This window comes from Vicugna pacos, chromosome 3 (assembly GCF_048564905.1).
Source record: "Vicugna pacos chromosome 3, VicPac4, whole genome shotgun sequence".
In the NCBI taxonomy this organism is placed as follows: Eukaryota; Metazoa; Chordata; class Mammalia; order Artiodactyla; family Camelidae; genus Vicugna; species Vicugna pacos.
Window position 1 is genome coordinate 21344861 of NC_132989.1, and position 23369 is coordinate 21368229.

Genomic DNA, 23369 nt, shown 5'->3' on the forward strand with positions numbered 1-23369 from the left:
TCCTTGAGGGCAATGCTCCAGCAAGACCCTCTCTCAACTGCAGCATCAAACTGTCCTTTCCCAGATCACCCCCGTCAGAATACAAAACAAGCTTTAAAAACACAACTCTTCACCCTGTTTGTCCCCTTCTATAATAGCCTCATTCTCTGATCCCCTTTGCAATAAGCAAAATTTCTGGAGTTACCTCTACTCTGGCTCTAATCTCTCTCCCTCCATTCTCTCTTTCTTCTGGTATTCCCCTTGTGCACATGTTAACACACCTTTTGCAACTGTCTCACAGTTCTTAGATACCCTGTACCCTTTTTCTTTCATTTCTTTTTCTCTTTACCTTTCAGTTTGGGACGTTTCCACTGACAGATCTTCAAGTTCAACAATTCTTTTCTCAGCTGTGCTTTGCCTACTGATGAGCCCATCAAAGGCATTCATTTCTGTTACGGTGTTTTTATTTCTAGCATTTCTTTTTGATTCTTTGAGTTTCCATCTTTTGCTTATACTACTCCTCTGTTCTTGCATGTTGTCCACTTTTTCCATCAGAGATCTTAGCATGTTAATCATAGTTATTTTAAATTCCCAGTGTGATAATTCTAAAATCTCTGCCCTATCTGAGTCTGATTCTGGTGCTTGCTTTATGTCTTCAGACTCTTTTCCCCTGCCTCTTAGCATCCCTGTGATTTTTTTTACTGAAAGTTGGGTATGAGGTACTGGGTAATAGGAACTGAGATAAACAGGTCGTTAATGTGAGGCTTTATGTTTATGTGGCTAGCAGCTAGGCTGTGTTTTAATGTTTGTTGGAGGTGTCAGAGGCTTCAGTTTCCTTCAGTGTCCTTTATTTTTGTCTCCCCTGTTGTCTCTGGATTTCCCTAGAAACTCCTTCTTAAAATAGAGGCTGTGACTTGCTACTCTTTCAAAAGCTGTAATCCATTGCTATGATACTGGAGCCCTGTAGATGTTAAGGTATTAGGGAGAGGCATTCTATAATCTTGTGATTAAATCTGTTTTACTTTACTGGGCTAGAATCTCTGGGCTGAGACCTACAGAAGTTTCTTAGCCTTTCTTTTTCCCCCCTCTTATGTGAGACAGGAAGGCTAAAGGGGGCTCCAGCCATTCAACTGTCCTTCCTTGAGGTCACAGAGGACTCCAGCAAAGTAGTTTTCCCTGAGGGCAGGCTCTGCCATGGAAACAGAAAGCTCTGGGTGTATTTCAGGACGGCCACTTCCCGGCTCCCCTCTGCACAAGGTGGTTTCTCTGCCATCTTCCCAGTGAGAACCTGACAGAGCTCCTGAAAGTAAAACCCCTCAGACTAGCTCCAAGGAATTTTTTTTTAAGTTGTAATAACATTGGATACTTGTTGCAGATTGCTCTCTAGAGTTTTAAACTCTCAAGTGAGTCCACATTCAGCCCCCTAGCAATTCATTTAAATCCTGATTATTGCCTCCAGCAGCTTCTACCTTGGGTGAACAGATTTGTATTTTCAGCATTTTCCTGCCTTTCTAGTTTTTGTGGACATTTGCCCTGTGACCTCAATAATCTGTTGGATCTAAGAAAGCTGATTTTCAGTTTGTTCACTTTTTTCTTGTCATAGGGTGCCCCATTCGTTCTCAAACACTCCAGACTTTCACCTCCCCTCCACTGAAACAGCACTTGTCAAAATCACCAATGACCTCTACAGTGATTGCCAAGTCAGTTCTTAGAGCTCATATTACTTGACTTATTTGCAGTATCTGACACAGCTGACCACTCCTTCTTTCAAATCTGAAGTGGCTTCCACGATATCACACTTTGCTGGTTTTCTTACCTTACTGGCCACACTCAGTCTCCTTTGCTAGTTCCTTCTCATCCCCTGAGTTCTTAGCATTTAAAAGTGTCCCAAAATTCAGTCTTTGGACCTCCTCTCATAAAACTGACTCTCTTCGTAATTTCATCCAGTCTGATGGCTTTAAATACCATCTATTCATTGACTCTCATATGTGAATCTCCAGCCCAAATCTGTCCCTTGAACTCGACTAGAATATCCAACTGCCTACAACATCTGCATTGCGACAACTATCAGACGTCTCAAAGTCACCGATCTACAACTAAAGTCCTGCTCTTCATTGGCCAGTCAGTGCTACCTATTGGGTTGTCACCGATCTACAACTAAAGTCCTGCTCTTCATTGGCCAGTCAGTGCTACCTATTGGTTTCTCCATCTCAACTACTCAAAAAGACCTAGAAATCAACTCTGATGCCTCACTTTCTCACATTATACATCCAATCTGTCAGCAAATCCTATTAGTTTTACCTTCAAGGAAAGTGCAGAATCTGACCATTTCTCAAGATTCCAAGTGCTGGCCCACTGGTCCACGCCACCTGCACTTCTCACCTCAGTTACTGCAGTAGTCTCCTAACTGATCTGTTTCTGCCCTGGCTTCCCCTGCTCACCTAAATCATAAGTCAGACCCTATCACATTCCTGCTCAAAGCCCTCCAAAGGCTGCCATCTCAGGGTAGAAGCCAAAGTTCACCCAAGGCCCAGAGCAGTCGGCAGCACTCCCTACTCCCACCCCACCTTTCAAAATTTTCCCTTCCTCAGTTTGCCTAAGTCCTTACTGGCTACCATGGAGCCTTCTAACATGCTCCAACCCCAAGAGCCTTTACCCCTGCTATTCCCTCTGCCTGGACTCCCTTCTCACAGGTGTCCACAGGTCTTCACTCCCGGGCTGCCAAGCCTTTGTTCAGGTGCCATCTTGATGAAGTCCTCTCCACTCTTTAAAATTCCAGCACCACTCTGCCTCCTCTAGCTCCCTATTCCCTCTCTCAACTTCTCTCCAAAGCACTTATCTTCTGATAAACCATACAATTTGCTCAGTGTCTGTCTCCTTCCACCAGAATTTAAGTTCCAAAAGGACAGCGAGATTTATATGTTTTAATCACTGTTACACTCTCAGCACTTCGAAAAATAGTAAGGCTCATAGTGAGGTATTCAATAAATATTTGTTAAATGAGTGAATGAATACTAGGAAATACAGTAGGTTGCAAGAAATGGAATGGGATTGAGAATAAGACAATCACTTTTTAAATTTATATGCATTTGTGTTGTATTAATATTAGTTTAGTTTGTCAACTCAATGGGGAAAAAAAAAGAGCAAAGTAAGGAAAAGAAATAACTGTGCTGACTTTCTACTTATCAACTTGGCATCAGAATCTCACTAAATTTTCAATGTGCACAATCTTCTCCAAAGCATCCTCTGGCTCAGAGACACATGGGACTACTTGGAGTGGTAAACATTCATGCTACCTGAATAACTGCAAAGTCTAGACTATGGTGCTGAAAGTTGATAATTATCATAAACAGCTTTCTGACCACAAACCCTTAACTTGGTCGGGTGGCCGATTTTGTTTTTAATTGAGCCAAAGTTCAGAGAAGAGACTGTTTGGCTACTCTTATCAGTATTAGAGGGCACCCCAGTGTTACAATTCCTTGGTCTTACTTAGTGGTTTCAGCTATAACTTCTTTTCTTTACTTCACTGGTTGCAGGCAAGTGCTATTCTCAGGAGTGACACTTCAATGTCACTTCATAATTGGACGTCAACTATGGTTCAAGAACAGTTCTGAGTGGCCTTACAGTTTTTGGTAATACTGCTGTTCTCGCCTTGGTATCATTAAATGCATAAAAGTATATAACAGACTATGATGAAACACAATGAGGAAAATTAAAATTCCAGAAATGCACCTGCTTCTGTAACAAAATACTACTGTCATAACCAGTTTTTGCATTTGTAACATGGGAATTGCTGCCACCTGCTGGTAGTGCTTATGACAAAGTTAATACTTGGACTTTCCAAAATAATAGTCCAAATTTTAAATTTTCCTTCTAAAGCAGGAAACCACATGAATGGCTTTATAATTAGCATATATCTGATTAACTCTAATTTTCTCTTAACAACAACAAAAAATAAGTATATTAATGGATTTCTAATGTAAACTAGAACCCTCTACTACAAAAAAATGACCTTGCTGCCAGTGCTATAGGTCTGGGAATATGGCTGCCAAAGGTTTTCTCCCTTATCAATCTCCTCAACAGGAAGGGATGTAGACACGAGATGCTCACTTGCTGGGTTCAGCACTGAGCTGAGGTGGCAGGCTAATCCTCTCACACAAGTGCAGAGCCTTGTGAGTCCAGATGACCCATAAGTCTGATCAACTTGTCCAGTGCTTAATGATTTCCTCGTGAAGCTGAGTAGAAAAATGACCATAACAGACACAGAGCCTACAACTCTATGTACACCCAGTGTCTTTAGAAATAACTGATTTAAAGCAACAAAAAGACCAATCAGAAAAGAATTTCACTGATTTGCTGAGCCTGCTAGGATTAGGTAATCAGTCTCCAAGAAAAGGTTTTTGGCTCCTGACCAATACAAATGCATCAAGATATAATGTTTATGCACTACTACTAATAAACATATGATGGCCAAGGGGAGCCCAAGGAGACATGATGACTGCAAGTAATATGTGGTGTCCTGGATGGGATCCTGGAACAGATAAAGGTAATTAGGGAAAAACAAAGGAAATATGAATAAAGTATAGACTCTAGTTAATAATGTATCAATGTATCAATATTTGTTCATTAACTATGACAAATGTATCACACTAACATGTTAGTAATAAGGAGATGGGTTTAGGGTGTATATGGGAACTTGCTGTTTTGCCCAAGTTTCCTGTAAATCTAACACTATTGTAAAACAAAAAGTTTACTTAAAAAAATGAATGGGACAAGATTCATCCCAATTGGCGAAGGCAGGCCCTGAAGTTAGTTCAATCCCAAGCTTAAAAAGTCACAAAACTTCTATATTGACTTCAAAAGTTATTCAGCAGGTTATTTTCATTTATCAGTTCTAGGTCCAAACCTTTCATATAAAATCAAGACATGCACCCTCTTCAAGCAGGTTTTGGCAAATTGCAAAGGGACCCTCTGCCTCTTCACTTCCACCAAAAGGACCCATAAGGTTCATGTCAATTTATGACAAATCTCAGCCTATTTGTGAAAAAAGCCTTCATGAACTTAAGCTAGATACACACAATTCTTTGTTCACTCATATACCTAGCTGATAAACCAATATTCCACAAACTCATTTATTTCACAGGTCTTATGGGGGGTTATCCCAATCTTATATTTTACTCAGAGACAAAAGTACTCTACCCAAAACTATACCACCTTAAAATTAGTTCATAACTCATGACTCAAAAATAAAACTTGACAAGCCCTATTATTTTTGTGAAAATTGAGGGGTGAAGATTTTGTATGGAAGATGAAACACAAAGTTAAGACTTCTCTCCTACTTCCACTACCTCATCAACAAAATGTGCAACAGCCTAAAATAAAATAATCTCTAACAAATATCAACTAGCCCTGAGCCAAACAGCTTCTGAGTGGTCACTAGAGAAAGATATGAACTGAACTCCTATTCAGCCACTGAGAAGAGCCACTCTTCTCAAGCAGTACTACATAATTGTCTTAATTTCCATTTCTAATCTTCAACTTATTCTTTAGGTTAACTTTAGTTCTTACATAAAGTGTGCTGAATCGAAGTCCATAAAACTATGTGGTTTAAACAAAACATTGGCCCTAAAATCTAAGTTCAGTCACAAGCCCAGGCAGAGGAGGAGGCACCATTCCATGCTTTTTTCTGCTCACTTTAAGAATATGTGTTATACACTGCATAGTTTTTAAATGTGATCAGTTGCCTTGGTGACAGAACACATAGCAGCAACTCTGCTCTCATTATAAGACAATTTTTAAATAATTTTTATTTTTAAGATTAAGCATCCTCATTAACAATCCAGAAACAGTCCGTGCTCTTTGGATACACACACATAAAATGGTTATAAGTGATTTCCCAATTTTCAATGACAAGGTAGGAAAAAAGAACATGTTCACACCTGCAACTGAATTCCTCTGTCCTTTTTCCCCCAAAATCTTATTTTGCTACCAAGCCACTCACCAAACCATAAGGAAAGACAATTTTTTTAAAAGCCAACAAAACCCAGAAACAGGGATCTAGGTATCAAGCCAAAATTATCCCCCCAAACAGTGCTGTTGCAAAAAAAAAAATGGATAGGAAGACAAATTTCCATAGCTCATTAGAGAAGAGCTTTAAAAAGAATTCAGAAAGTTAGGACGGGAACTATGGTAGTGTAGTGTTCAAAAAGCAAAGATAATGAAAGTTCAGCTGGTTTAGCTTGGGAATATATTAGGCTTTCTCCTATCTCAGCAGAGGAAATAAAAATATTAGCTGCTGGAGCTAATAGTAAAACTGTCCCTACCAATGAAAGGTAGGGTGAGCGTCAATGGAGAGAAAGGAGAACAAAAGGTAGCAAAGACAAGTTGTTTTGAATCTAGGCTCTACTGCCTAGAAGACAGAGGAAAGCTGAATACGGCTGAAATTCCTCTGAGCCAGTACCAATAAACTATAGACTTGGCTCAAAACCAGTGGACTATATGCCACGAAGAAATATATCTTGTGACCCATACTGCTTATGGTATTAAAAATAGTTTAATAATTATCTATAAATTTCTATTCTGAAAAGCAGTAGATCAAAATGACAGTGGGTCATCCAATCAGTTATAGAGAGCAAAGAGCTTCCTCCAAAGAAAACTAATGTAGCAGAAATTCAGGTTGGAAGGAATGTAACATGGAGTAAATGGGATCAGGCTCTCAGGACAGTTTAATAAGGCGCCTACCCACCCCAGCTATCAGGAGTATACTGAGGGAGCTCCCTTAGATGTCTTAGCAGGATGCTTCTCAGAATAAAAAGGTCTGTAAGTTTAACTCTTGACCCCTCTCTCCTTACCTAAAGCTTGGGGAAGAAAATAAATATTTACTTTTTAACTATTCAAAGCTTCAGCACATTATAATATTTAATATTTTCTAGTTTCCATTTTCTGAACCTTTGGCTTAATATTTCCTCAATTATGTTACAATGAAAAATGTACGAATGTGCCTTAATCAGTAGTACCACATGAAAATATAAACTTTGTTCTTCCATATCTTCTGCATAGGAAGAGTGAATGAATGGTACCCTAAATATCCTGCAAAGTTACTTTGTGTACTTGACAAAAGATTAGGGCAAACCATTCCACGTCCGTATCTTGAGCAGCAGGAGTTAACTAGTCTTCAACCTCATCTTCCCAAATATCTCCATTAACATCCACAGCATGGAACAACCTGGAAGCAGAAAATAAGGTACACTTTAATACACCTGATAGAAATGGAATAAAATTTCTTTCCTGTTTTCAAAAATACTTTCTGTACTCTTCTGATAACATCTTTGCATATCTTTCCCTCTTTAAACATTCCACTGGGGAGGGCTGAAATATGGGTCCCTCTGAATAAGCTGCCTTAAAGTTTATAAGAATAGCCCTTTTAGGATTCAGACAACTCTCCAGGGCCAAAGATAAACTATAACAGGAGACAGGTATCACAAAACTGATACTCAGTGTGGTACAATATCCGGAATAAGCCACACCTGGGATAGTCAGGCAACCTAGAACCTGAACTCCTTCAAAGCACTGTAACTCTGTTACATGCTAACCACTCCGCTCTCTCCGTCTTCACTTGCACTCTCCGTCTGTAGAACGTTTTACAGTTGCCAATGTCTTTTTTCCTTCCCTTATGTTACTTAACATTTATGCAATTTTCAACACTACATTCCCAACGGTTCATGGGCAGTGCTTGTTTCTTCAATTTATAGTCTGATAACACCAATGATTGTAGGTACTCCACAGAGGCCTGTTAGCAAAGAGTATCAACTGCTGCTGAAATTGGAGCTGCTGGAGAATAGGTTATTCATACCGTGTCAAGGCATCACCCTACAGACCACTTACTAATGACAAAAAGAAAACTTATTTTTACGATGGAGCAAATGATAGAACTGAGCATCACACCAACAGCAGAAAGCCTGACACTATGGATCTGATGTGATACTATATGAAGTACATCACCCTTCATTAAGTACTCGTGCCAAAAATGCTACTCTAAATCTAGTCAAACTTCAGTCCAGATTTAACTTCCACTGACAGGAAACAGAAAGGATACAGAAGCAAACTAAAAGACTCCATGGAGAACCAAAATCCAGAAGGTAAGAGGTTATAGAGTGTAACAGCCTGGACTCTTCAAAGTCAATGTTCCCCCTCAACACATACAAAGAAAAAGTGGACAAAACTTTTCTCTATTAAACTAAAGAGATGGAATCAAAGAAAATGGTTGAACTCAATTAGATCCTGGTTCAATGAAACAGGTTTAAAAGATATTTTTAGGGATAATGGAGAAGCTTTAAGTATTTTATTAGATGACAGTATGCCATCACTGTCAAATTTTTTAAAGCATTTTGTTATGTAGAAGAATTTTCTTATCTTAGGAAAGACCTGTGGAAATATACAGAGATGAAGCATCTTATCTCCAACTTAGGGTCAAATAGTTCAGCAATAATTTAGTAAACAAATACGGCAAAATATCACCGATCGTTCATTTGGGTGGAAGGTATCCTACTAATCATAGTCCTATCCTTTCAACTCTTCTCTATGTTTGGAAATTTTCACTATAAAAAGTTGAGGAGGATAAGAAATAAAATTCCCAGATAGTATATTTTCATCATGAAACTCATTTTCAAGAAAGTCTCATACATAGGGGAAAATACATAAGAGAATTCTCTAAATAGTCAGAGTACTTAAGTAAAATTAACTGGACTCATGGTCTGCAAATCAAGTACCAAAAATTGCTACTGAGACTAGGGGTTTTGTGTGTACGTACCGGTTAAAACATGGGGAAGCAGGATCAGTGAAATGTTTATAAGGGTTTGCTCTAGAGAGCGAACCCATGCAAATCCAGCAGAAATACTGCATACAGCCAGTACATGTCATCTTGTTACATCCGTCTAATTTCTGGTGGGAGAGACAGAAAGAGAAATGCACGTGCCAAAATGCTACAGTACAACATTCTCCTAGTCTTCCCCGCTTTCCAGGGCAGGGTTGAGATATACAGATGACACACTGATAACTGTTGAAGTCTAATTCTTTATCATTACAAGTAAAACATAGAAAATATTTAGCAGGTGTTCCTACAACTAGATACTTAGCAAAATCTCTTCCGATGAACAGCAGACTCAAGACAAACACGTACACTCCAAGTGAAACATGTAGTTAGATTAATATTAAAACGTTTGGGTTTAATACATGGGCTTTTATATTCTCTACATCAATCTAAGTAAACAGTACCAAGTCCCCCACTCTATCACAGAGCTGAGGCACGTCAGAAGTGGTTAAACAGAACGCCTGTGTCCTTAACAGAGTAACAGGCATCACCACCAGGGCCAATTCAGACATAACGGGTTGGGACAATAAATTAAATGCAAAGATACATTTTGATTTTAAAATATATTAAGATTTTGTCAAGAAGCAATAGATTTATCTGTCTATTTTGACTCAGATTGATGGGAAAATTCTCTATTTCTTAAGTAGGTACTTGTTAAATAAGTGCGCTAAATTCCAGGATAAGCAGTTCTGAGAAGTCAGGCTTGAGGTTTTTTGTTTTGTTTTGTTTTTTCAACTCACACAGATGAGTTAAGAGTTGATTGTAGCTCTAGTATGGCCTCCTCATAACCCATTCAATTTTGAAATGGCTATAATGTGAGAACAATTGTCACTGTATGAAAGCACTTTGAAAAGGGAGGTCTACATACATTTAAGGTCAATATCAGTATTTCCAGTAAACTTGCATCTTCCAAGTAAGAAGGTTTAATAAATACCAAAGTGTGTTTTCTTCATTAGTCACAAAATCAAAGGGTTTCTTGGGGAAATTATAACATGCTCGCAAGTAGGTTTGCCTCCAAGTCTGTCCCCAAACCTTTACCTCGATAGGAGTCCCACAGCACGGGCAGCTCTTCGAGTTCTTTTCTAGCCACTCCTTACTTTCCATCTCTTCCAGTGCCTTCTGAATCACCCTCTTACCATATCTCTGTTCCAAAAATCTTTTATTGGCCTCATCTGCTTGCAGGTACTCATTTCGTAAGTCTATTAATTTCTCTAGAAAGTGAAACAGAAAATTAACTTTTATACAATTTTGTAATGCTGATTAAAACCATTAAAAATGGCCATACCCTTTGACTACTCAATAATGTTATTTCTGGGACTCCATCATAAGAAATTAATCCAAAGAAAAGTTTATATGCACAGAGATGCGTGTAACAATGGCAAACAAATTAAATGACCAAGGGAATAATTATGTGCGAAAGAGCCACTTAATGACATTAATATTTAGTTATTAGGATGGTTATAACTCAATTAAAATACTCATTACAGAATCCAGAAAAAATGTGCACATTTAAGTTGTAAGTAGGTAAAAATTACACATGCACAAATGACAGAGAATGGAAAGGAATCAAAAGCTGGACTTGTTACAGGTGACAGAATAATAGCTTATATTTTTCTTTTGATCTTCACTTATTAATGTTGATATGTTTGTGCAACTAGTAGTATACAGTGAAAGATTAACTTCTCTAAATGATACAAAGGGTGAAACAGAGCTGATTTTCCACGAAATCGGCATCATCCACCATTTGATTACATGACCTACCAAATTAAACAACAGCACTTTCGGTTTAAGGGCAAAGACCAATTGTTCAATACTCCATATTAAAAAAAGCCAGTGAATAAAATTGACCACCCGTACATACTGAAAAACTCCTCCTGTCAACTTTTCCCCTTGATACTCCTCAATCTCGTTTCTACTGCTTTATCACTTAACTCAAATGGAATGGGCAGCCATTCTCAAAGGCTTTATTTACAGACAAAGGCTTTTGCTCACGATTCTATTACCTTAATTTTTCAACACAACTAATTAAAGACCTCCCTCAACAATGTTCTAGTTATTTTATTAATTTACTTTCCTCACATTATTTAGAGCTTTGTCTCCCTTTTGATGCAGTGGACATCTTCTGAGGCAGAACTCTATCTGCACTTTTCCTTCACCTGTGAATCCTTTCTCTGTTTTGCTCATTCCCATGGCTTCATCACTTCTACTTAGATGTAGCAGACATGTATTCTTTTTATCCTGTCACTTTTATCCCCTCTGCTAATTTAAAGCATTTTTTGTGTTCCTAGACATCTTAAGGACGAAGGTTACTGCTTTAATGCTCTCAAAATAATTAAACTATGTATATCACATATTTCAAATGGTCATATCCAATACAGAGATATAGACAGAGATTGCTAATTTTGCTGAAGCTCCCAAGCCTATCTTCTATTTCTTCCCCAAATACTGTGAAACATCTGAAATGTACTTCAGCCTCTCAATGATAAGGATACAGAGGTCTAAAGTAAAAGCTTATACTCTGGTGAGTTCCCCATCCTAGCTGCCTATGGACTACAAGACCTGCTCTAGGCAACTGGAAGTACTGTATTTACTCATTCTCCTCTCAGGGTACTTTCTTGGAGATAATGACACTCTGCTAACCATTAGTAACTATAGTAATACTGGTATTAACACTTACCATTTTGCATTTTACATGTATTTTGCATCCATTCTCAAACTATCTATGGTGAAGGACCAATTTTTTTTCCCCCACCCTGTCAAGGACCAATACTTTTTGGAAATATAATCAAATGAATTATTAGAAAAATGAAAACAATGTGACAATGAATATACATATATGTTCATGTATAATTGAAAAATTGTGCTCTACACTGGAATTTGACACAACATTGTAAAATGATTATAAATCAATAAAAAATGTTAAAAAAAAAAAGAAAAAAGAAAAATGAAAGTAAGCTGAAATTTTTATTAGATCTGATATAAAATTACTCTCTGAAATCATTATTAAAGTTTCAAACACTGACTCTCAGTTCCTGTATTTATCTTGTCACAGACCACTATAACAAGTATAACAACTTTAAAATAGCACTCCAACAGGTCATCTGAACCTTATAACAACCTTAAAAAGTAGCTATTGTTATCATCCTTGTTAGTGTGAGAAAGACTAAGTCACCAAAGTTTAGTTATATTGATGAAGAGGGCCTGATTTCTCAATTCTTATCAAGGTCAGAAATGGCTAACAGGTTTCACCTCCTGTGCCTACCTTAAGAGAGGGTGGCTTTCACTCTTTTTTTTTTAATTAAAAAAAAATTTTTATTGAAGTGTAGTTGATTTACAATGTTAGTTTCAGGTGTACAGCAAAGTGATTCAGTTATACATATATATATTTTTTCTTTCCAGATTCTTTTCCATTATATGTGATTACAAGAAATTGAATATAGTTCCATGTGCTATACAAGGACCTACATATATACAATGTGTGTCTATTAATCCCCACAGAGGATGGCTTTCTTAAATGCTCTGTTGAGGAAGATTCTGAGGCCTCCCTGGGCTCAAGGAGAAAGCACCTGATGATTGATCAGACATGTATACCATGGAAACGAGTGGCAGCTTAGACGCTATGATTTGCCAACCAGGATCTACCTTATTCCCTATTCACAGATGGAAATTACCTTGTCATCCCTTCCCTGGAATGCACCCCCTTGATATGTGCATGGCTTGTTTCCTGCCTTCCTTCAAGTCTTTACTCAAACCACTTTGCCAGCGAGGTCTCCCTCTGGTTTTTCTAAATAAAATCCCAAGCCCCTACCCTTTCAGAACATTTTATATCCTGTCCTTTTATTTTTTTTCTCTACAGCATTTACCATCATCTAATATTCTTACTTATTTTGTTTGCCTATCTCTCCGATTAGAATGTAAGTCCCATGAGGCCGTTTAGTCCCTGCTATGTCTCCAGAACCTAGGACAGTAACTGACAAAAATATCTGTTGAACAAACACTTCCAAGTTGAAGGACTGAAATTATAGGCTTTTTTAGGGGGTTGGGGGGCACTGGGAGACTGAGGTCACACGGTTACAACTTACCTGCAGTCACCTTACATGGAGACACCCCATGGTAGGTCAATCTGCACAAAGTACAGAAGGCAAAATTGCAGCTGGAGCAGATGCCCATTGTGCAGCCAGGCTCCTGCATCACAGGCAACTGGCAGCATGGGCGCGGGCAGTAAACCACATCTGCCATCAGGTCCAAGGTGGACTGGAGGAGAAGGCGGTCGTAACGGGCAAATAATTCTGCTTCCACTAGCTCTTTGACCTGAAGTTAAAAATATAAGATACCACAGGTTTGATGATTTCCCAACCAGTCCTAACCCTGAGGAGATCCTTAGGATGCTGGTGTAAACCAGATGCACATAAATTAAAACACTCAACCTTACTTCAAAATCAAACCCAGGAGGGGAAGTCTTTATCTTCCCTGAAATGACATGATCACATGAGCCTACCATTTATCAAAACAAAGCAAACTATAAACTTTAAATGAGTACACTTATGCCTTAATAAAGTTGATTTAAAAAAGAAAAAAAAGAAACCAAGCAGGCTGTCTTTACATTAAAGTTTGTAAACATTTGGTTAACCATTCCAAGTGATAAACCCTTCAGATTCAACCTCACACAAAGATAAGGTAGTAATTCCCCCATCTAGCAGATATACAGAGTAAATCACCAGAACTACTTAATTTTTTTAACACTCATCCTGGCCAAGGACTGCCCATTTCAAAGCCAGCAAAGGAAGCATTTATATCTGCTTAACAGGGAAAGTTAAGACCATGGCATTCTTGATGGATACAATGAAACACTTTGTGGGCTGGCTCCAAGGCTTAAGACAGCCCTGATGAGCCTTATCAAGGAAGTTCCTGAGGTGTCTCCTTTTGTGAAAGAGAATTAGGGGGCAGCACAATAAAAAGTTACCTGACCAGGAGTGGCCACTGAAGGGCACTTGGGTTCTGGGCAGTTGAGGCATTGAACTTGGCCATCTCTGATCTGGATTTCAAAGTAGTCCTTGAGACAGGCTTTGCAGTACACGTGCCTGCACTCCAAGAAGTACATGCATTCACTACCTAGCTTCTCACAGAAACAGATATTGCACAGGAACAATTTACTATTAAAGCATTTTATCTGCTGAGCTTGATCAAAGTCCAAGATCTCCTGGATCAGACTCGACAACGACTCCACATCCTGCACAGCTCTCTCGTCCACAACTTCCTCTTGGTCTGCATCAGATCCGGCAGCTCCTCCAAAATCTAGTTCTGTGTTGGGAGAGGCCTGAGCCATCCTTCTCTGTACTTTTTTCTGAGAACCCATCTTGAGTTCCAAAGGAGAGACAATATTCAAGTACGCTAAGGTCTCTTCCTTAAGAAACTGCATCCAGGCAAATAGTACCACACTGCCACGGTGTTCTTCCCACAGGTTGTCTAAGTGCTTGCAGAGAGCAGACAGCTAGGAAAAAACACATAAGGATGCTGATGAGTTTGGAAAGATGATGATGCTGTCAACTCCTGATTTCCCTTGAAATCTTTTTAACTTTTAAATTAGGCTTTTACACTTCCTAACATGATTTTTTTACTGCTGTGTTAAACTGTGCTGCAAAACAGCACCAGTCTAATCTAAGCACTTCTTAAAATACTCAGCAACACGAGCCACAGTAAAGCACAAAGTCAGAAGATATAAGTACCATGAAAACAAGAGAAATGGCAAGACCCTGCCAGATGCAGAATTAGCTTTACATATGAGCCACTGAAATGAAGGACTTTTCTATTCTTTATTTTTCTCCGTTTCAGCATTGCTATCTATCTCACGTAGGAGAAGAGCTCTAGTTCTGAAATGAACCACTTCTATTCCTTTGGAGTCCTAGCCCTGTAGGTACTCTGCAATAATGACAAGAAAAATAGTAGTTTAAAAATACCCTCCAAGTTTTAAAGTTAATTCTTTCAGTCCTAGCAAGAAGCCAACTTGTGTGAAAGAATCACAAACAGAATCTAACCTCAGGGTCCTTGTTATTCAGATTTACAAGCTGATTTTAACTAAGCAATCTGGGCTTACACCAGATCCTGACTAACAGAAGAAGGCAGACCGATCCTGAACCTGGACAAGATTACAAGCCCTCAACAATGGTTTGGCTGCCATAGGGAAAGCTTACATTTCCTAAGCTAAGGAACCAAAGTATTTCAACTTTTCCTCCTTAAAACTGGTCTGCTCAATTTGAAAGGCAAATATAAGAAGATTTGCCATTAGAAATGTGGAATACTTGTAAGTAGAGCTCAGGAATCATAAGCAGCTTTTCTTTTTAGGTAAACACCAAAAAATGAGCCTTCCAGATGCAAATAAATTTTGTAAATTTAAGTATCAAGTGAAAAAGGACCATATTCTCTCTTCCTTACGCCGCAAACTGCTGCTCACTAAATCCTCTACATACACAAACTTAAAACACTTATTGACCAGTTCAAGATTAGACAACTGATGTTTTTCTACATTTGCATGAATATGCTTATATGATCCACCAGAAACATGCTGAAATCTGTAAAATGTAATAGATACTAAAAGGGAAGGCAGCTCCGAGTGTTTCTTGAGCCACCAAGTCCAATGAAGAAGCCATTCTCCTCCATCCTTTTCTTCTCCAGCCCCTTCTCAAAAGAGGCATCTGGGATGTACATAAATGTACATCAAAAAGACTGTAAAAATATTATAAGAGAAATAGTGTAAAATACTAGAAAACTAAACCCACTTCTATCCACCAACTCAGCTCAGTCAATGCGGCAACTTCACTATCAACAGGTAAAATTCACAATGCCAAGGACTCAAGGCCCAGCAACAAACAAGAACTGAACCAAGGAACATAAGAGACTAACTAAAAATGTCAACTAGATGGGCAAAAATGTATCTGCAGACAGTCCTACGGTAATTTTAGCTGCGTCCTAACATAAAATAATGAACAACCCTCTTCTCTCCACATCCCAAAAGCCAGCATCAGGTGTATGCTATTTGGGTAGAATCTGTAATTATAACCACACACCCAGTTAATCTGTCCTTGTTTTGTGCAAGCACGTGTGTATACCGGTACACGTGTGGACATGAAGTATCAAGAGCTCTCTGGAGAAATGAGACTATAAATATCTAAATAATTCAGTCAACTCTCGGTGATCTAAACATCAAACATCCTTGATATTCTTGGGCACATAATCCACTGTCTTGCATGTATTGTCTCTGGCACAGATACTAAAACATAAGGTAAAATTCCCTCTTATTCTACATGTATTATCCTTTTTTAAAGTTTAATTTTGTTTTAAAACTGTAAGTTCAATTTTACAAAAGTACTCTCATCTAAAGATTAGACTCTCATCTAAAGATTAGCAGGGTGGAGAATGAAAATCACAAGATCAAAAAGGAAAAACTGACAAGCTGTTCCATGAGGTCAAGTAGCTCTGACAGCTTTTGTCTTAATACATCAGCCTATCAATCTCCATCCTGACTTCTAAAAAGCTGCTGCTATTGATCCATTATCTATCCTGGAATGCTTCATATTAGCTTCAAGTCATTTTCATGTCTCAATCAAGAGCTGAGGTTGTTACTAGAAAGGATCTCTAACCCAGAGGAAATGAAGGCTCATAATATAAGGTCTCAATCCTTCATGAGACAGCTACAGCAACCATATGCATTTCTACTTGTGTGTGTTTACATCAGTGAGACCAGTCAACAACTCTTTGTTATTAGTATACAGGCCTTTAAAAATAAAAGCATTTTTATGTTTTCTGAGGAAATTTGTTTATTATAACTACATTAGCTCAATTTTAGTCCTCCTAATTATAATTAAATCTTTATTTTAAGGAATGGATAAGAAACTAAAAAAAAAGAGAATAAATAAAAAGCAATAGCAACATCTAAGGAAAAAGAGAAAATGAGGAGGACGAGGACCTTAGTCTCCATTACAATCCAGACTAAATGGGAAAATAGCAAGACCAGAAAAGAAACAATACGCTTGATTAGAAATTACTCCTACGTAATTCATAATGATTAATCATTCTAATTATTGTCATTTCTTTCTGAAACACCAAACATTTTCAATTCATTAACATTAGGATTCTGTAGGCAAGGGAAAAAAAATTACAAAATCAAAGCCGTTTGTTTTTCATGCACTGAATTCAAGATCATTGAGGTAGTCTTCAATTAAAGATGATTTTTTAAGTTTCTAAAAATGGATAGGAGAAATTAAGTTTCGGGTCTAACCTGAGTTGGTGACAGCCATTTGCCACTAAGTGTGAATGAAGGTGGGGAGGAGGATGGATAATCTGGTGGCAGTTCAAAGTTCAGCACAAGTGGAGGCAGAAAGCAAATGGTGTATTCAAAGCCACTATTCTGGAGACACTCATTGGAATTGCCTGAACCAAAAACAAAGGTTAGAAAGGATCAGCTGGTCAGCACTTGAGTGTCCATTACTTTGAGCAGTGCTCAAGAAAAACTTAACGCTTTAGTTGAGGGGATAAAATCCCTCCTCCAAAGCACTTTCTGTTCCCTAATTTTACTTCATAGCCGCCACCTTAAAAAAAAAAATCCGTAAGCCCTTAAAAAATCTACTACGCAGTATGAAATTTAAAACAAAGATACACAACTTATTCTTGGATACACTTTTGAGTATAATTCCTAACACTAATGAGCAAGTAATACACAATGTTTTCTTTTGTTGTTGTTTTACAGTAGATAATTAAAGACACAATCTAGAGAAAAGGACATTTATTTCTATCAAAGAGCCATGACCTACTTAGACCGGCATGTGCCAACTACCCATGAATCATAGAGAATTTGTGCCAATCCAGTGATCTCAGGCTTAAGGGCAAGAAACAACACATAACACTCTCACAATCAACGTTTCATTTTAAATTATCACACTTACTTCCTTTACTCAAAGCTTTTATAGTAGAAACATTCTGAGAAAGAATGCATCAATCTGAATGTTTGTATCAAAGGTAACAGTTTTTAATTTTTTTCTGAAGCAAAAGGTCATAGAATAGCAGCATGTGTCATATGTTTATGGTGGCTGAAATGATTCTGGAAACTGAATAGTATTAACAACCACTATGGTACTTTAACTCTTCCCAAGGGTTTTCACATGTATTATCTCATTTTCTCTTTTATTATCCCTATTTAACAGCCAATGACTCATGGCTGATGAACTGCTTGTTAGACGATTAGGATGCATGAAATATGCAGGATAATATCCCAATTCAGAGGTCAAAAAGGCGGAATCAAATTGAAAACTGTTTACCCCCAGTCCAATTTTCAACTACAACAGAAATATGCATTAAATCTGTAATACTACCATCTATCACTACTGCCCGTAAACACAAGATGATTAATAATTTAGGGCACGCTAAGAAATTGAGAATAACCTTTATTTAGAAAAACACGTTTAAGAGAATATTAACTAACCGCTCACAAATATCTTGAAATTTTGTGGTAAGTCCAAATAGATCCTGGTTTCTCCACCTTGGACAGACTCTGCTTTTCTAAATTCGTCTCCATCATAAATACTTGCCAGGGCCAGCAATTCATCCTCCTGAGCTTCTCGGTCCTCTGACGACATTTAATTTTCTGGGAGTTGAAGATAATCATTAAAAACAGTTAAGAACAGAAAAGGCAGAGTTTGGAAAAGACTAGTGGCACTCTCCTCCCCCCAGTTCCCCCCCAAAAAGAAAGTTCCTCACCGACAACTGTAAAGAACTAGTCAGTATTCTCACTTTTCCGTCAAACTAAAAATGAAAGAAACTAAAAACTAAGAAACTAAAAAAAGATATCTAGTATTCCAGTAGCTCTGCAAGAGTAACAGCTTTTTTCAAAAAGGATGGCTGTGGTGCTTCTAATTGCCAACTTCATTAGTCACGGATGATTTAGGAATAAATGCATAATCAAAAACATTTTTTAAAAGGACAAATCACAAATTACTTTGACTTGCCTACTAAACCTAGCAATTGCCTTGCTACCAAAAGTAGTCAAAGTATATCTGATATACTACTTAAAAATAAATGAATTTTTTAAATTCACGGGAATCTCCAGGGCAGGTTTTTTCAACTTCAGCTACTGACATTTTGAAACAAACAATTCTTTGTTGTGGAAGGCAGTCCTGTGCATTATAGGATGTGTAACAGCATCCCTGGGTTCAACCTACTACATGCCAACAGTGTCCCTTTCCCTCAAGAGTTGTGACAATCAAAAATATCTCCAGATATTTAGCCAACTATCCTCTGCTGTGGAGGGGGAAGAAAACTGCTCCCAGTTGGGAACACCCTACCCTAGAGAATGTTACAGGGACAGGTATGATATCAGACAGATAACTGGGGAAGCAGCAAAATAACATTAAATTTTTGAAATAATGACAAATTCTGTCAAATCAATTTAAAGATTTACCATTACTCAGGTAATACCAACAACGAAAATATGCTGCAATTAAAGTATGAATCAATGCTCTTTAACTGCAGCAACTGAAAGATGCACCACAATATCAGATAATCTAAATGTGAAAAAAATATGTAATGCAGATCTATGAAATAATACTTTAATAAAACAAAAACCAAATATTACCATTTTGTCAATTAAAATGTTGGACTATAACTGCATTTGCAGATATGTTCCCTCTCCAGAGAAATCTTTTTTTAAATTGAAATGCACAAAACTGAAACATAAGGACATGGTTTGTCACATTATAAAAGGTGACATGTCAAAACTGACAAATTCATTTAAAATGATTTCATTTTCAAAAAGCAATTTTTTTCCCAGCAAATAATGGTTCTGCTTAAGCTGTGCTGTTATCTAAGACACAGTGATATATTCTATTTTAGGTCAGTTAGTACCTGTTAATAATAACCAGAAGAAAAGGATATTAGCACCGCAATCCGTATGTCAGCTCAGAGTTTGGAATTCATGCAAATCTCATTTATTCTCCATCTGATGGAGGTGAGACTGCTGAAGCTGGATAAGAGGCCAAGATGTGGAACTCATACTAGATATACTATAGAAATCCTGCCATCTGCAGAAAAAAATACAAAAGATGGTGTTAAGACACGCTCCAGATTGAAATTCTGAATTTTCATTACCACCACTTAAATCAAACACATCCTAACACAGTCAATCCTAATCTACAGCTGCATGTTACTCTCCTAGCACAGCCTGAGCCATGTGGTTGAAGGGACATCTGCATGTTCCCAGCAATGAGAGTGCCTTCAGCCCTGGGAGGAGCTAAGGAGAAACACCAAGGACATATGAAAGGACAGCACACCGTGCCCCTAACAAACAACTTCCTGGTGCTGTTTTTGTTTTTGTTTTTCCTTTCCTCTTCTGCTTCCTCTACTCCTTCATTTCCTATCTTCCTCCAGTTTTTCCTCTCGCCTGCTAATGAATTAATCCTGCCAGGGACACTCAACATTAGGCTAATTTAAGCATGATAGCAAGATTTTTTTTTTGTAGTTGATAAATAGTATTATATAAATTACAGGTGTACAATATAGTGATTCACAGTTTTTAAAGGTTATATTCTACTTATAGCTATTATAAAATAATGGCTATATTCTCCATGTTGTACAATATATCCCTGTAGCTGATTTTATACAAAATAGTTTGTATTTCTTAATCCCCATTGCCCCTCCCCCCTTTCCTCTCCCCAATAGCAGGATATTTAAAAACAAAACAACAAAAGCAGTCTCACACACACACACACACACACGCATTTTTAAGTCATGGTCTACATGCTTTAGAATCAGGCTTCCTAACTGGGAATGAAGAAGGGGAGGGCAGTTCATAGATAGGTTTTGGAGAATCCTACCAACACCCTTAAATTATACTCAAAAATATGATATAAAACCATAACTTTTAAACCAGATTCTCAGATGTGTGACTCCCAAGTAAGCTAAGAATGAAATACTTTTATTGAGCCCCTACTACTATGTACTGTATTGTCTTTTCACATTACCTTACTTAAACAATTTTACCAGGTGTAGTATATGGTGATAATTTAATTAAGCTTTGTGTTTCTTCCTGTTTAAACACTATAAACGGGGTGAGATGAGTTTATAGTTTCTAGTTTTAGGTTAGTGTTTCCCATCTAGTACACACGTTAGAATCACCCAAGGAGCTGCTTTTTAAAATCTCAATACCCAAGCCGTACCCCAGAGCAATTAAATTAGGCATCAGCAGTTACACAAGCTCTCCACCTGATTCTAATGCATAGCCAGGATTGAGAAGCTCTACCCCAAGCAGTGTGTGCCATCACCAACTCCTCATAATCTACCCCACCAGACTCCAGCTTCTGAAGCCGCCGCCAGGTCCCAGTCCCTTAATTCAGGTTGCTGACCTAAATTTCCTTCTGATTCTATCCATTTAGCCTTTAAGATCCGCCTCCAAAGCCCCTATTCCAACTAGACGTCATGACTTTCTTTAAAAATCCAGCAAACTTTTTTTCTGTTAACTTTCCTATGACACTGTCACCTCCCACCTTGCATTACAGTTCTTCCTCTGAACTTGCATTTCCTCTCCTACCAGACTGCATTAGTGACTTAAGGTGAGGATCAAGTCTTTTGCATCTGTGTATTTTGTTCTCAGCATCTAGCAGTACCTTGCCTTAGACACTGGAAAAAACTAGAACTGAATTGGGGTGAGATGCAGCGTGCTGAAATGGGGGACTAGAATCATAAGGCTCAGTGCCTACGCTGCCACATCCCACCAGAAGCAGGAGGTTGGGTAGGTCGTCACAATCACAGCAAGGAAAGTAACTTAGTGAGCTCTTACCGTGTGTCAGGCATTGCACTAAGCCCTTCAGATGCATTAACTCCTGTTCGTTCTCCACAACCCCATGAAGCAAGTCCTATTACTATTTCCACGACACACAGAAAAATGGCATCTTGAGTCCTTGCTTACCTAAGGTCACACAGCTAATATAGAACTAAACCTTGATGCAGACCACCCAGTTTCTTCACCTGTAACACAGGAACGAGAATAAACCCGGGGCCAGAAGACGAGAGAGAATTCAAGTTTAACATTAGTTTGGTGCAAACCGGAAACCGCTACACCAGCGGGGGAAGCCCCTCCTCTCCCGGGTTCCCCTCGGGCCTGGGAAAACCCTACTCATTCTCCCAGGCCACACCGTGCGGGCTCCGGCCCTGGGGTCAGCCCTGGCCCCGGGGTCAGCACGCCGCTGCCGGTGTCTTCACCGCTCACCGCCGGGCCTGCTGAGTCGTTGCTTGCACGACTCACCTACAACTGCGGGCAGGCCCAAGCCCTGCTACCTACCCCGGCGGCTGGACACAGAGGGCGCTGTGCGGCTGTGCGAGGTGTGGGCCGACCCCGGGCGTCCCGAACGAGCAGGGCCCGGACCTTCCCTTTCCTCCTCTGAGTGCCCGGAGGTCTTAGCCGGGCCGGGCTGGAGGCGCCCCGTCCCGGGTCTGGGGAGCTGAGGCCAGCTGAGCTGTCCCGGCCCGGCCGCCCTTCTGCGCCTCGCGCGCCCGGAGCGCTGTCCCCACCGTACCTTCCGGCCGCCCCGCCGTGCCGGGCCCGAAAGTTCCGCCCTCCACCCTAGCTCTGGGTCCCCTCACCTCCACTCGCCGGCCCTGCCTGGAAACGCCCGGCTCAACCTGCGCACCGCCTCTTCCGTCTTCGGAGCTGTCAGCTGAGCCCGGCGGATCTGGCTGGTGCAGCCCCCGGCGTGAGAAAAGCTCTGCGCAGCCGCCGTGACCGCCCCGGCCCCTTGGCCGCCCCCCGCAGGTCAAAGGCGGCGCTGCAGGTGCGACCACCGTCACCCCTACCGCGGCCCTGCACACTTAAGTTTCTGGAGAAGGTGATACAAATGCAGTTTCTGAAGGCCCCGTGCCTAGGGGGCGCCTTTCTGTAGCTCTGGGATAGGGCCCGGGAATTAGAATTTTTTACTAATCCCTAGAGGTGATCATGAGACAGCGGTCTACCTGGGGCAGACACTCCTGTAACAGTCCCAGACCTGCTTCCCCCGTAGGCTAAGCCTCTTCTCCCTCCCGGGATCCCAACAGCCGTCTCAGAAAAGCTGTCCATCTTTCTGACACCTCCACTATGAAGGCATTCACTCATTGCATTATAACAGTAATGACTACCAGGTTTATTGGGCAATTAGGATGCTTCAAGCCCTTTGCTAAGTGCTTTATGTAAAATTTCTCTTTATCTTCACTATAACCTTATTATTTAGGTTCTGTTTGTTATTCCCACTTCATAAATGAGAAAATTGAAACTTAAGTTCAAGAACTTACCAAAGAGTACACGATTATTAAGAGGCTGAATAGGAATTAAAATTACATGCCCCAACCTCATGCCTTATGCAAAATTTAACTCAAAATGGATCGAAGACCTAAATGTAAGAGTTAAAACTAAAAAACTCTTAGAACTGGAGTAAATCTTCATGAGCTTGGATTAAGGAAAAGTTCTTAGATATGACCAAAAACACAAGAACAAAAGAAAAAGTAG

General features: G+C 39.3%; 1 protein-coding gene across 7 annotated transcripts; it reads right to left on the reverse strand.

Annotated features, from left to right (window-relative positions):
* Positions 1 to 5755: 5755 nt before the first annotated feature.
* On the reverse strand, positions 5756 to 22586 carry RNF14 (ring finger protein 14). Of its 7 annotated transcripts, none has more exons than XM_015239447.3 (10): positions 22475 to 22586; positions 21801 to 21859; positions 19742 to 19917; positions 18324 to 18485; positions 17124 to 17275; positions 13812 to 14339; positions 12931 to 13159; positions 9887 to 10059; positions 8789 to 8919; positions 5756 to 7204 (listed from the first exon to the last, which is right to left on the reverse strand). In XM_015239447.3, the coding sequence occupies exons 4-10, from the start codon at positions 18475 to 18477 to the stop codon at positions 7147 to 7149; spliced, it is 1425 nt and encodes a 474-aa protein (XP_015094933.1). In that variant the 5' UTR covers positions 18478 to 18485; positions 19742 to 19917; positions 21801 to 21859; positions 22475 to 22586; the 3' UTR covers positions 5756 to 7146. The 7 variants fall into 7 exon arrangements, with proteins under 7 accessions (XP_015094933.1, XP_031527880.1, XP_006204575.1 ...); XM_031672020.2 differs by lacking the exon at positions 22475 to 22586 and adding an exon at positions 22173 to 22468; XM_006204513.4 differs by lacking the exon at positions 21801 to 21859 and having other exon boundaries at positions 22475 to 22584.
* Between the last annotated feature and the right edge of the window lie 783 nt (positions 22587 to 23369).